General features: G+C 37.7%; 1 protein-coding gene across 5 annotated transcripts in view; it reads right to left on the bottom strand.

Annotated features, from left to right (window-relative positions):
- SLC38A6 (solute carrier family 38 member 6) overlaps positions 1-14,493 on the bottom strand; it is a 37,835-nt gene that overhangs the window by 17,885 nt on the left and 5,457 nt on the right. For all 5 annotated transcript variants that reach the window (XR_013340132.1, XR_013340133.1, XR_013340134.1 and 2 more), the window contains exons 4-6: positions 14,339-14,391; positions 11,432-11,471; positions 2,321-2,399 (exon numbers count right to left, since the gene is read on the bottom strand). Coding sequence is in view for 2 of the 5 variants with exons in the window: in XM_021554466.2 (XP_021410141.2) it covers positions 2,321-2,399; positions 11,432-11,471; positions 14,339-14,391 (172 nt within the window). In the remaining 3 variants the exon portion in view is untranslated. The remainder of the gene's footprint in view (positions 1-2,320; positions 2,400-11,431; positions 11,472-14,338; positions 14,392-14,493) is intronic.

Below are 14,493 nucleotides of genomic sequence, written 5' to 3'. Positions count from 1 at the left end.
ATGAGGATGTGTTAGACTGGCTCTGAGCCTTTCAAACACACGCACACCTGCTAACCTCTACCTATAAAAACAATTTAGTGCACAGAACATTCTTTAAATGGCTTTCCCAAATGTACAGCTCAGGAAGGTTTATGCATATAAAATACTTTCACAGATAGTTTAACTGACACTTTTGATACATCCCAACTACAGTTAAGATAAATGCTGTACCAAATGAAAGCGTATCAAATGCTATAATGACTTAACAAACACAGAACAGTTGTGCAATCCCATCTGGAAACAAGTGGCCCAGATAAAGAAGTTGAATCAAACTATTCAATATTTATGCCCTTTGTATAAATAAGTTGCTTCTTAGGCTTGGCATTTGATTATCTATTTTTGCTGAACAATTTCCTACCATTAAAAATGCCTGCTAGTAAAAATGTACACTTAACATCTGCAAAAGAATACACAGAAACAAAAGATTATTATCTACTATGGCCATTCATATGGCAAAATAAATTAAATATAGATGTGGGCACGCGTATGTGCATGTTCCTGGAATACTGCTTGGCCACTGCACTTGAACTATTTGCTTGGACACATAGTAGAGGAGGGAAATTGTGTTAAATAAACATTGATTGATGCAAGAACTCCAATTTACAGAGGCAGAAACTCGATAAGACCAGGCTGCCAAACACCTAAGCACTGGAGCTGTGGTTAGGATTCCTATTGACAATTTCAGCTCTTTCTAAATGCAAAACTGAACTTCATTCCCATCTCTAACTGTAGTTTCAGCTAGGGAAGAAATATGGGTGTTGGCAGAGCTGACAGATCACTGAGGATTACAACAGCTCAGGTGATTTGTAATAAACAGTTCAACACTGTAACCTGAGTGCTCACATCCAGGAGATCTGCGGTAGGACCTGGACAAAGCTGTTGGGAGCATTATCCCACAGGCACCTTAATGAAGAAGTTGTCACAGTGCTTTTTTCAGACAGAACAACCCTTTGAGCAGCACAGGGTTGAACCTCCAAGTTCTACCTACCAGAAGTTTTCTTAAGCTGTTTGTTTCACAGTGTATCTTTGCTGAAAGAAAAGTCACTTTGCATAAACAGAGCTGACATAAAATTAAAACCAGTAGTAAGAGATGTTAGATGCTAAATTTGGGGTTGGACAGATCAGAATACACGCAGCGGATACAGCAGCAGCTCAACACCACTGTGTATGAAGAGTGAGGTTGAAGTATGAGCTTGAAGGAGAAGGTTACAGCACCCAAATGAAAAGCTGATAACTACCACAGCTGGAAGAGATACATTAGCGGATTAAAAATAACATACAGACATAAAATGTAATAGTTTAGAAAAAAAGAGAAAATTGACAAAAAACCTACTAAAACTGTGAGAGCCTGGAGGGCAGAAAGACAGAAAGCAAGATTACAGCCACAATTAATTTTTCAAACTCATTATAAAATCCAGAAGTTGCAACTGATAAAATAGAAAATCAACTGAAGTACCTTTTAACAAACTGATTTCCCACTTAAAATTCACCCACAACATTCAGGAATAATACAAGCATCACACAGCCTTCAGACAATTTCAGCACATTTCAATCCAGAGCAAGTTTTGAGCTCAAAACATCTGAAAATAGCAATTTGGAAAAACAGCTGTAAGGCACTCCAAGATACACTGTTAGGAATGACAGGAGTATGGAACAACTCAAACAAGGTATTTCAGTGCTGAAGCTGCAGTGTTTGCCTTAAGATTTCTTGTGACAGTTCCAATGGAAATGTGAGGGACACACTTCTTACAAACAGCTTTACAGCTCAACTGCGAAAAATAAGTTCTTTACTGGGAGCCAAGTTTAGGAATTACAAACCAAGTCTGGAAACCTGGCATTTTTCCCAAGACAAGTCCAATTACTAGAGCAAGACAACAAAGTATTTCCATATAAATGCCTGCCATTTTTTCTTTTGTGATTTTGAATTATGTGAAGTGATAACATGACAGCAGGGGCAATGTTTCTTCTCCTCTCCCTGCTAGTACCTTCCTGCTTCCCCTTTTAAAATATTACAGGAAGGAGATTCCTGTAGATGGAGTTTTGCCACCAACTTTAAGGTGGTAGGATAGGAAATTGCCATGAGGAAAGAATCACGCTCTGTGTGTGTGTGCTGCAAAAGACCTGCACTTGCCAAATACATTTCATATTCCAACAACTCATGTAAATGACTATTTATTTTACATGTGAGATCAGAGAAGTGTCAGCACCCATCTCTTTCAGCAGTGCTGAACACCTTTATTCTTCAAGACAAACACAGAACGCACAAAGCATTTTTCCTTACCCACTCTCGACTCCACTCAAAAAACCCGCAACAGCCCCGGGAAGTTCAGACTTCACAATTAAGAGATAAGATGACATGGCTGCAAACAGAAGCAGGACAGATTTAGCAGAGGAACAGCAGCATCTCAGCCAGCAGGGCTGGACCGGCAGGGCTACGCCTGGAACATCTCAGCTCTGTGTGAGACACCGTGGCACCAGAACCAGAATTTATTTTCTCATATACTTCCTTTAAAAATAGCTGCAAGTACTGCAGTGATGTCAGTTAATGCCTCCAAAGAGACTCTTACAATGTGAGTTTTGAAGCAAGGAAAACATAATCCAAAGGACTAAAAGGCAAAATAATATAATATATAGGCTTGCCCTTCTACCTGGGAATACAGACCTACAGGCTAGAGACAGACTATAAGGCTGCAGCACTCCTCCTTCCTCTTTATGAGACATTATTCATTATAAGAGTAAATAACATTTGTTTCTCTCAATACAATAGGGTTTTTTAAGGACTCAGTTTTCATAGTTGCTCCATTGCTGTTGTATTAAATAAATATAAGACAGAAATTAAAACACAAGTATAGGACTTGAAAGGGTTTTTTAATATACTGCAAGGTTTGGTCCTTAGAGCTAAGAGGATTATCAGTGACAGATCCCTGCTTCTCATGACAAATCCATCAGCAACAAGATCCAACAATAATAGCAAGTGCAGAACTGTACAGGAACTGTGAAGCAGAGGAGAAATTATTAGCTATTCTTACAGGATTACTGACTTGAAATTAAGTGGTTTTAATTCTATTCAGCAGAAAGCAATCCAAAAGTTCCTTCACAGCACTATTTATCTCCTTCACTAAATACTGTGATCAAAGGAATGAATGAGAGGGTTTTTAAATCCCAATTTATAGTGTTCTGATACTTTCACACACTGCTCATGTTGCTTTTTTATGTAACCAGCAGAGAATTACTCAAAAAAATCAAGCTTTACAAACAGTTTCAACGAGCATCAAAGCCTAAGTGAAACTAATTTCCATTCTGCAGCAGCAAGTAATTTTAGTAATGTGTCAGTAAAAGCTTAGTTACATTCAATCCCTGACAAAACTCATCTGTTGTACTCAAATTTTACTGTTCAGTATTTAGTAATTCTTAGAATTTTACCATGGTGTATTTATTCATGCTTTAAAATTAAAACATACATGTTGAAAAGGCAAACCAGAAAACTTTCATAAGCTGATATTTGAATAAGTTTGTGTGGGTTTTTTTATCTAAGGAATTTTTTGAATCTTAAAAGAAAAGATGTGTGGACTCAGACACTGCTGTATTATAGCAGTTGCTGTTAAATTTTGAAGAAAGGGTAAGGTGGTCCCAATAAAGAAAAAGAATTCTATTAACATGAAGTGACATCTACCTACCACAAGGTTAAATTAAAACCATTTGGTAAGTCACTAAATAATAATAATCACTTCTTCATCATTAAAAGCTGTTTTTTTCCAGTATCTATGTCTATTTAGTGACATGTAGCTGTTGACTGTGTGTGCTGAGGTATTTATCTGCTGTCCTCATTTATTCTCCTACAACAGAATGTAGGTTCAACCAGAGAGAATTACAGCATGCATATTTCTAAGTCACTAGAATTTTTAAGTAAATTTTTCATGCTAAGTTGCAAGCAGCTGCATACTTATTCTAATTTAAAAAAAAAACTAAGTGGGGGAAGAGGGAAAGGAAAATTCCTCTAAATTGCAATTCAACCTTATTTAACCATTAGCCTTCTCTCCTGTATGACAGAACACTTTATACAGAAGCAACTCTGAATTTTCATATAGTTAATCTTACAGAAATCTTCAGAAAGATTTCAAAACTAGTTCTTTTGCAGTATCCACTGCAGAAACCCTCAAATTAATTTCCAGATCAGATTTCCTTCAATATGCAATCTGTCACTCTGCCCTTGCATTCCTATTAGCCTCTGGCTAATCACTTGATCACTTATCCTTTGTTGCTCACTCTTTGTTTTTGAGAGGAGTCCTATTTCACTGAACTCCACTCCTAAGGAGGGAGCCAGTCCTGCACCAAGAAACTTGTGCATGCATCTTTCCTCCTTTCTCTGGACACGTGGGAAACAATCTCACACAGTAGGATTCTTTTATATTCTCTTGTTTGTACTACAAGATGAATAACGAATATTAAATAATTATATTTATATCCTGATGTTGGAACCCTAATTTAAAACTATTTTATTTAAGCATCAGGATGTTGGTTTTTGCTTAAACAAGATCTAAACCTTGTGCATAAACCTGAGCAGGATGCCTATACTTAATACAGTTAAAAAAGCAAAATTCTGCTTTTAGTTAATTTGTAAACAGAGTTTTAATTCTCCTCAGGAGAAACAACTCCTTGTAGCTTTACTTGACCACTGTGTAACTCTGCAACACACTAGAGAGTGAGCAAAGAACATGGTTGGTTTGTTTTGTTTTGAAAGATGAAACTAAAACAAGAAAACTACAACAATGTGACAAGTCTTTTTCTACTTGAGGAATCAAGAACATAGAATGTGATAGACAAAAAGTCAGGTATCCTTTGCCCCAAATAGCAATCTGTACCTCACTTCCCTGAATCAAGTTGTGTTGTACAAACGAAACCTCAGCTCTCCTTGGCAGCCTTGATGTGCCACGGAAGGAGGAGATTACACAGCCACAGACTGAGCTGTGACACAAGAGAGCACAACAAAAAGCACAACATCCTTGTGCTCTGACTTACCCTGAAATACTGACACGAGACACCCATTCCAGCACTGAGGAACAAGTGTTTCCTGCAGAACAAACCCTGTGCAATGGCCTGGTCTGAGGCTGCAGCAATAGGGGGATGCCACAAGGGCTGAACTAGAACTGCATGAGCAACCTGCACGTGGTCACTTCCTAATTTTCAGGTTCTAAATTTGCTATTTATATATGTTATCTGCCATTTGTATTATGTTTGAAGTAATTTTCAGTATGCACCAAGAGCTACTTGATGGAGAACAGTTCTGAACTTCTCAACAGGTTTTGACACACTAGAACTCAGCAGAAATCATAATTATATTATTAGTTTATTATTCTGTACACTTGCACCATGTTGAAAGCAGTAAGAAATATTGCTCTTAAAATATCTATCACTTTGCTATGATCTGAAAACTTGGTATTAGCTCTTTGACAGAAAAAACAAAATATAAAATAGTAATTGCTTTACACTTCCATTACTACAGCCTGCAGTGCCAGCATGAGCTGTGACTCTATAAATACACACAGCATACATGCATTATTCAGAATGTCTGTGCTGTGCTACTAATATTGCTTAGTACTGACCATATGTGCCCCTATCTGAAAAAACACTTGCTAGAGAAAAGGTTGTTTTTTAAGTAGTCCTCAAAATACCTCTTCTGAGGCAGCCCAAACTTAAAATATGTGGCTAGCTGTTTGGTTAAAAGAAAAAAGTGTAACTTTTTCTTATTATCCTACCCAAAAAGAGAACAAGTGCTGAAGTCCACAGCAAGGATATTATCAGAGACTGTACAATAAACTTGTAAGGAACACAGACTTTATGGTGATGAATTCTTTGAAATATTTTCATTGAAGGGACTGACTCTCCTGGTCAGCTTTTCCTCATCTGCCACTGTAGATGATGGTATTAGAACCCTATAAAGATGTCTTGCATTTTTAAGCACTGTGCAAAGATGGAAACAAGCTCCCCTCCAAACTTCCCCCAGGAGAAGAGAGGGCAGGTACTGGTCTTAATATGTCCTCTTAGTGGAAGCTTTAAAAAAGAGTGTTGGGATAATTGATTTGGTTTCAAATACAAATGTAGAATGCAGTATATGACACAAGATGTAATCCTGGTTCATATGGAGAATTCATATGGAGAATTCCAACAACTGACAGGTTGTCAATTTCTTTGCTTGTCCTTCTATTATAGAGACTCATCCTGACGAATTTCTGTTCCCCTGCTTCCTCTTCCTTCTATCTTTCACTCTCACCTGAACTAGTCTGGACTTACTTATGACAAGCTTAAAAAACAAACAAAAATCCTTATTATTGTACATGGAACACACAGGCAGTAGACTTATTTTGGTAAAACTTCATTAGTTATAAGTGTACATTTATGCTAAAAGAATAGAAAAGTTTCCTACATAGCTCATCACATATTCCATTCTGTAGTACAGCTGCAGGCTGCTATTTCTGTAATTTTTTTCCTATTATTTAAAGTGAGGTTAATATGCTGTACAATATCAAACCTTCCATTCAGTGCAATAGGAAAACACAGGAGCATGGGTCATCATTTGTTAAATTAGTACAGGAGCTGACAAACCTGCCCTTAATTAAGGCAGCTCTGCACTGGAAATCCTCACTTTGAATCAGTCAGGATAATTAGGCTTTCACGTCAAAAGTAAACCATGCTGTGAAAACAAACATTCAAGTTTGTTTGAAAACAGAATTAGATTTCCCATACTTAAAGGAAGCTCAGTAATTTCTTAAGGTATTAAGGATGCAGGTCTCCACATGAAAAAAGCTCTATTTTATTTTATTCCTCCATGATTTGCACCATTCATTCATTTTCAAAGTTTCTGGAGTATTGTTCTCGCTGATTACACAAAGGTTATTCCCATACACCCCCTCAGTCTGAAAAAATACTTGCTTTATTTAAGTTTGAAACAAATGTTGCAAATATTTTTAGAACTGAACTGCAGAATGGATGAACTTGGGGGAGAGAGAAAGAAAAACACAAAATAATTTGCAATTAAAAAATGTCCACTTAGCTTGATAAAAAGAGGGATTTATTAGTCCCTGCACAGCACCTCTAAGCAGGCACTCACAGAAAGCACACACACATATATATATATATATATTTACATGGGGGGGAACTAAGTTAAATATTTCACTGTTTACATCAGAAAAACAAAGAGGGGGGGATGTGGAACCCCGCAGGAGAAGCTGGAGGCTCCCGAGGCGCCGGGCTGCCGGCAGCTCACCCGGGAAGGCAGCCCAGGCCAGCAGAGGGTGGTGCTGCTTTTTTGAAATACCTGCTTTGCACAGCGGCTATGCCTCTCCATTGATTCCGGGAAGCTTGAGAAACACGACCCACACGATTATAAATACTTATTTAGGGTGTCTTACACTCACAGCAAGGTCTCTGTGTGTTAATACAGTCACCTTGACTGTATTAACAGGCCATAAAATCTACAGAGCAGCATCACCATTGGAACGAATCCTGTCGCTTCCAGGCACTGCCTGCAGCATTCAGGCAGTGCCAAGGATAAAAATCCCTCCAGGGACACAGAACGAGCTTTTTTCCTCATCACTGATTCTTACAAAGAAGAAAAGTGTGCACCTTTGAGGACACCTTATCTCCAGAATATGGAAACAAAAAGCAAAAAGCACCAGTTATAGAAATTACATTGATTTGAACCATATTTATATGAGAAAATAAGTAATTCTTTGTAAAAGTAAGATAGCTGTCTGTAAAGTTTCATTCCAAAGAATAACTCCAATAGCAACCTGGGGACAAGCCAAGGGAGGTTATCTGCCTTGAAGAAATTAAAAAATATATATATTGCAAAAATCCTCACAGAGACCACCTAAGCTCCATGGTGGTACTGCAGCATTAATACCACTGTTAATAAATTTTGAATGATTAAACTTCTGTTCTCAGCAGTCTGGACTCATGTTTGTGTGCACCGCAGCCACCAGGCCCTCTGGGCCCAGCCATATCTCAGCCAGCAGTGACCTTCAGCTGATGGCAGCCCCAGCCTGGAAGCACGCTGGAAAACTCCACGTGCTTCCTGCTAGACCTGGGTGCTGGCATTTCTTAGTGCTGGCAAGGGGCTGAGAGCTGTTCTTGTGCAATACTTTATTGTGTTTGTCTCCATTTTTCCACAGCCTTGCTAAAAATCAGCCTTTCTCTAACTTTATTACACACGCTTTAGGAGTCCTACTTGGGCACATGGCTGTGGACTGTCCTCCTTTTCAGTCATATTCACAGAAAGGACAATTCTAGATGGAGAAAATGCTGTCCTCCTTCCTCCCCTGCTTCAGAAAGCACCTAGGAATCTCACAGAACTTCCCTGGTGTGATTCCCAGCCACAGCTTTGGTCCACTGTGCCTCATCCATCACTTCCTAGAAGCACAATACTATTAAACAATGGCAGGGAATCCATCCAACTCCAGCTGCTCCTGGGAAGGATGACATGGAGAGCCAGCAGAGCCATGGAACTCGGCATTTCCGACAGCAGCCTCCCTCTCTCCCTGTGTGCCTACAGACCTGCAATTCCTCAAGGGCTCTCTCCCTTCTTTCAGGGCACCTGACACCATCTGGGACCCTTCAAGATCCTCTTCTTCACAGCAGGTGAGAAAGGGACATAGGGAAGATGTGCAGGACAGGAAATGGCTGATGAACAAACCTGAGCAGCCTAGGAAGTGCAATTTGACAGTTCCCTTTTTCATGTGCTCTTTGCACCCACACACCAAGCAGCCCTGTCAGGATCAAGGCAGTTCACATGACTGTTTACATTAAAGGGCTGCTGAACTGGGTCAACAAACTGAGAAACTGAATGTAAAAATTAGTAGCACTGGCCATCCCATTCAGCCTTTTGTTTTCCCTCATTAACAAATACTGACATTACAAGAACATATTCATTATAAGGAAAGCACTGCTAATGTTCTCTAAATTTAGTCACACTAAGCTCTACATATTCTATGAAGTCTTTTGAGTTAGGGTATTAAAATTACTCTAATTTACATTTGGATATTGAAAAGTTAACTCAGTATCCTGGTGCATCCTTAGTTAATCTTGGTACTTTAATGGATTTTGTTATTTGATTGGTATTATATGGATTAACTAAATACCTTCCAAGGGACAATTAAAAAGCTACAGGAGAAGTTGAATACTCATGTTAGAGATGCATATTAAAATTCCATACAATGTACTTGAAAACTTCAACCTTAACTTGACCAATCAGTGCTTTCCTGTAACTGTACAAAAATATTTTTTTTTCCTTGGGTATGCTGGTAATGGAAAAATCAATTTCCCTATCTACACAAATCCCTGAATGTATGCAATTAGAATGTCAAATTCAAATTTGCACATTAAGCTTTCTTTTAAAAAGACACAAAGATGACAAATTGGAAAGCATAACTATTAAAATTATCACTAAAATGCTCTCTCCACCACAAATTAACATAAATCACCTACTTGTGCACTTAGGCTATTTTTAGAAGGGATCAAACTTAAAAAAAAAAATCCCAGACTAGATACAGATAGTGACAATAACCCTGGTAAAGCTGCTTAATCACAAGCCATCTTTCATTATCTCATGCTCTCTAATCACTTCTGAAATAAGATACCGTATGATGCAATGCACCCAGGTCTGATGATGGAAGAGGTAACACAAAACAATTTTATTTTTAGCCTTCCTCTGAAATCAAAGATGTTCACAGAGTCTGGATGTCTGCCCAACAGGCACTGTGCTCCTGGTTCCTTCAGCCAGACAGAAAAACAGGAAGAGGGGAGCACAGCAAACCAGCATGACAGGCAGAGCCCAGGTTTTGCACTTAATCCCAGTGTGGATCCCATTCAGGACAAACTACACTCCACACTTTTCCCATGTAAAATCTACAGAAGGACCAGAAAGACAAGAAAAATTCTTTTCTTTCCATGAAATTCTTTCAAGAGTCAAAGCTAAGTGAGAAGTGAAGAGAACTTTTCATATCTTATTTTTCTAGGAGCCTGTCAGCCTGCAGCACAGTGACCTTTGGAGCTGGTCCTGATATGGGGGACTTGGACTGCAGCATCCAGCATGCAATGGTTTGGGGCTCTAGAGTTACTGAGCTGAAGTTTATTAAGGATGGCACAGAGGAAGTTATGAACTGTGATGAGGAAGAAATGAGAGTTATATTTACTTTGACAACAAAATCTTGTACATGAACCCAGAATCTCCAGAACCTGCTCACCGTATCAATCCTTCTCTTGTACTGTTTATTTAGAGGTCCACTCAAACGGGAAAGGAAATTAAAAGATTTGTTCATTGCTACAGAACATCCTCTAAAACCTGTATGAATAAATAGTCCTTAATCTTGGAAGTGCTATGGTCACTCCTGCCTAAAATTAACGCTTGGATTTTTATAGCCATTTCATTTGGATAGCTTTTATTATATTGGAACTTTTAGTCTAAGATAATATTCCGATCTTGTCATGAAAGCACAGTTACTTTGTCTAGTTCTAAGTGTGTACACAGTGACAAGAAACAGCAATCACTGAATTACCTGGACTTGACAGGTAATCTTAAAGGAAAGAAGAACAGCACTGGAATGCTGTTTCCTTCTACTGATGTATGTGAACATGGGTATCCCATGGTGGTAGAGAACAGAGGAGGGAGCTTTCAGGTAATTCCCACATTTAAAAGAAAACATTTACAACAAAAGAAAAATATTTTTTTTTCTATTAGACTTCAAACTGTTCTACTTTCACACAAATAATTTCTAAATACTTAGTGACTATCAAGTGTGTGAGCAAACCTGAGTAAGAGTCCAAGTAGAAAAACAGGGAGTGCTATTATGCCATGTACCAAGAAAACAAAATAACTAACAGTAGAAGTGGACAGCCCACATGATGTAAGTCAGGAAGATAAACTCCCCCAAAAATAAGTTACTGAGCTAAAAAAAGAAAGCTCCCATTAATGCAAAACATATGAAACATCATAGCTAAGTAAACATTCACTTGCTGCACAAATCACTAAAATGTATCAGCAGGTTCCAACAGCAAAACCCAAAACACATGATCTGATAAAATGCAGCTACCAGACACAAATGTACAGAACAGCAGAGAGGAGATGCTGCTTCCTTGAGCTCCTTTCAATGAGCAGTGCAGCTCTAAAGGATGTGCTCCACATCCTGGGATGCAGCAACAGGCAGAGAATCCAATCCCCAGAATTTTCCCATCTATCCCACAACTACAGCCCTTCTGCTTAGCACCATCACAAAAGCCTTTCCCTTAAGTTTCCAGTCCTTTTAATCAGTTTCTTAAAAACACTTTAATTATTTTGGTGCTCGTGGAGCTTTGAAGCCTGGCACAGATTTAATATCGAGCATATGAAGTCTCTTACCTCCAATATTCTGGATAATTATTGTAGTTGCAACAAGGACCTATAAAAAAATTGATTTCTTTAGAAAGGGTAAGAAGTATAACTAAAATCATATGTCTACAGCAGGCATAAACCACATGTGTATTATCTTAAACACACCAGATGTAGCAGTGATAACAAGTCCTGAAAGGAAGGGAATCTTCTCCTTAGTGAGGAGTTTAACACATGGAAACCAGCACAATCTAAAATGAACATTCTAAAACAAAAATTCTTCCTGAAAATATCACATTTTTATTCTGAGACAAAGCAACAGTGAAGTCTGTTGTGCCCAAGAGAAGGTTTTTAAATCTCTGAAAACGTAAGTGCATTCTAACTGGCATCAGGTGAATACAAATGAAAATTATCATTTATCTCTGAAAAGACAGACAGCAGAGATTTGTACAAGTTCAAGTGTACTTCCTTACTCTGGAATATTTTTGACTGTCAGGAATGTCATTGTTTTTTAAAACTTGTAAACCAGATAGACTTCTCCTTAGCACTTGTGATTATTCATACTGGACTGATATGGAAGCAAAAAATGATTACAGGCAATTAAAAAACTTGTCTGAATAAAAAAAAAAAAATCAAACTGAAAAAAAACCCTAAAAGTAGCTATGAAGTTTTTCCAATGTTTTCTTTTGAGTTCAGCTCTAAAATGCCATGATCATGAGCTTCCATTTTCTTTCTGCCCACTGCTCTTCTTGATATAGCACATTTCCTAAATGAGTGCTGCCATTAAGTCAACTTGGAAAAAACTTCAGCTACAGTAATGAGAAGAAGTACAAATCTAGCTTTTTGAAAATCATTTCAGATTTTAAATTTATTCAAAGTCAGTTCAAAATTCAACAAGGAAAGGAAGAAAAAAAAAATAGTATCTTGGAATTTGCCATAGATGGAAACAAATAGTTCACACCTTTGGAAAGGGAGAATCAGCAATCTTCCAACAGCAGAGTATTTCCATTCTTACAAATCTCAGAAAAATACATTTGAAAGGAAATCACCAGGTTGAGTAATTGCTCTACTTCAAGAGTAGTTAACCAGTAGTTTACTCAAACTAAGCTGCCAGTTCAAGCAAGGTTGTACAGTGGCCTGGCACTATAACTCCCTATGTACGAGGGAAAAGTAAGTACTGCTGCAGAGAAAAAAAGAAAAAAAAAAAAAAGTAATCTGTGCCTGACTGACATGAGAACAATTCAGGGACAGATCAGAATTCAGAATGGTTGTGGTGAAGTAGAAAAGCCTAAAAATCAACAAGATCAGTTAGAAGCAAAGAATTCAGGAAGCAGACCTCAAATACAAGACTTAAAGTGGTACTGGATTGCAAAGAGAAAAAAGTCTGAGATAACACACTCAGAAGCAGCAAAGCCTGTCTTGCAGGCAAGTTTAAAGAAAAGTGTATAAATATCAAAGATGCTTCAGCAACAAAGACAACTGTTCCAGAAAACATCAGCTCAACAGGAAAGCTTGGTGAACTTTGTTTTATCAAAAGAACAGATTCTCAGCACAGAAATATTCCAGTGCTCTCCAAGCACACTGAAAATAAAAGGTAGATAATTTTCAGCACGGATTACTTAAACTGAAAATAATGAAACAGTATATTAAGAAGAATTTTTTTTAAAAATACACATGTTGACTATGACGTGAAGCTGTGAAATCTCCTTTCACTTAAGCTTTTAAATTACAGATTAGACAAGCATCTGCCAAGAATGGTTTATGTATGTTCAGCCCTGCTTCAGGGCAAAGGCAGAGTAAGTCACATTTTAGTTTCTTCTTAAGCTCTACATTTCAATGACTTTTTTCAGTAATGGCTCATGATTAATGTGTACAGAACAGCTCCTGTAAAAAACAACTAGGTCTTATTCCTTGCTATTATCAAGGTTTATTATCACTTGAGGCTGATCACTTGCTAATTTGGTCAATAAATATTGATCCTCAGACTACACTCAACTGCTTATTAATGCTAATGGAAGCCTTACAAACACCTGACAGCTCAGTTTTAATTCTGACATTTAGATAGAAAAAAGCAGTCTCTAGGCTGTTAACCCAAACTAATTTTAAAAAGTCTGTACTGTTTCAGTAAAACATTAAAATTACACTTGTGTGTGGTAACAACGTGTTCTCAGTAAGGTGTAACTGGAACACAACGCACAGAATTCATAACATTAAATGTGCATATTCTCAGGCAGTATTTCCTGTGCACCCACTGTTACTCCATAACATCAGTGCTAGGAAAGACAGCTCTAAAACACACTACAAAAAATAATAGTGAATATTTTCATAACTCTTGTATCAGAAATGTTTAAGTTTGATGGTGGTTTTGTATGGTTACATTTGTTTGAGGGTTTTGTGGTTTTTTTTTATAATCAAGAGATAAAACAAGTAAACATTCATGTGAAGAGCTTACTAAACAAAAGGTAACAAGTAACATGATTATATGTACTCTTAGCTGTTCATGTTGTGGAAAAGATACAAAAAGCCATCCCTTATCTTAGATCCCTATGAAATGCTGAGACACCAACAGAAAATTCATCACTTACCTGTCTCTATTATAATACTTTTACAGCAGAGGCAGGACTGTATCAAATCTGAACCTTGAGCCAACCTGACAACACTGCCAGTGAGCAGACAACTGAAAGTGAACACTCTGACAGGAAAGCAGCACAAAATCTTGCATTTAAGGAATGTAAATTTAACTAAAGTTGGGCTTCCACAGAGCAGACACACAAACTGAAACCAAGTGAAAAGCTTCAGGCTGTAAGGGATTTTTCAGCATACTGTGGTGTCAGTAAAAGATTATTAATTCCATTTACATCTCTTTACTATGCAAAGAACATTTGCACATCAGAAGCATGCAACCAAGAAGAAAAACAGGTAAAAATGAATACTTACCCTTCCAGTTGATCCAAATGCAAAAAGGCCAAGGTCTTCATAAGAAGTGACAGCTGTGGTAAGGGAAAAAAAGAAAAGAGCTAAAATATCTCTAACTTGAAAAGCCCGAAACCTCTATTCTTGGCCCTTTTTTCCCCTTTTTAGATTAATAAAAT

The sequence above is a fragment of the Lonchura striata genome, chromosome 6 (genome assembly GCF_046129695.1).
Source record: "Lonchura striata isolate bLonStr1 chromosome 6, bLonStr1.mat, whole genome shotgun sequence".
Taxonomy (NCBI): Eukaryota; Metazoa; Chordata; class Aves; order Passeriformes; family Estrildidae; genus Lonchura; species Lonchura striata.
This window is presented reverse-complemented; position numbering and strand designations above follow the sequence as displayed.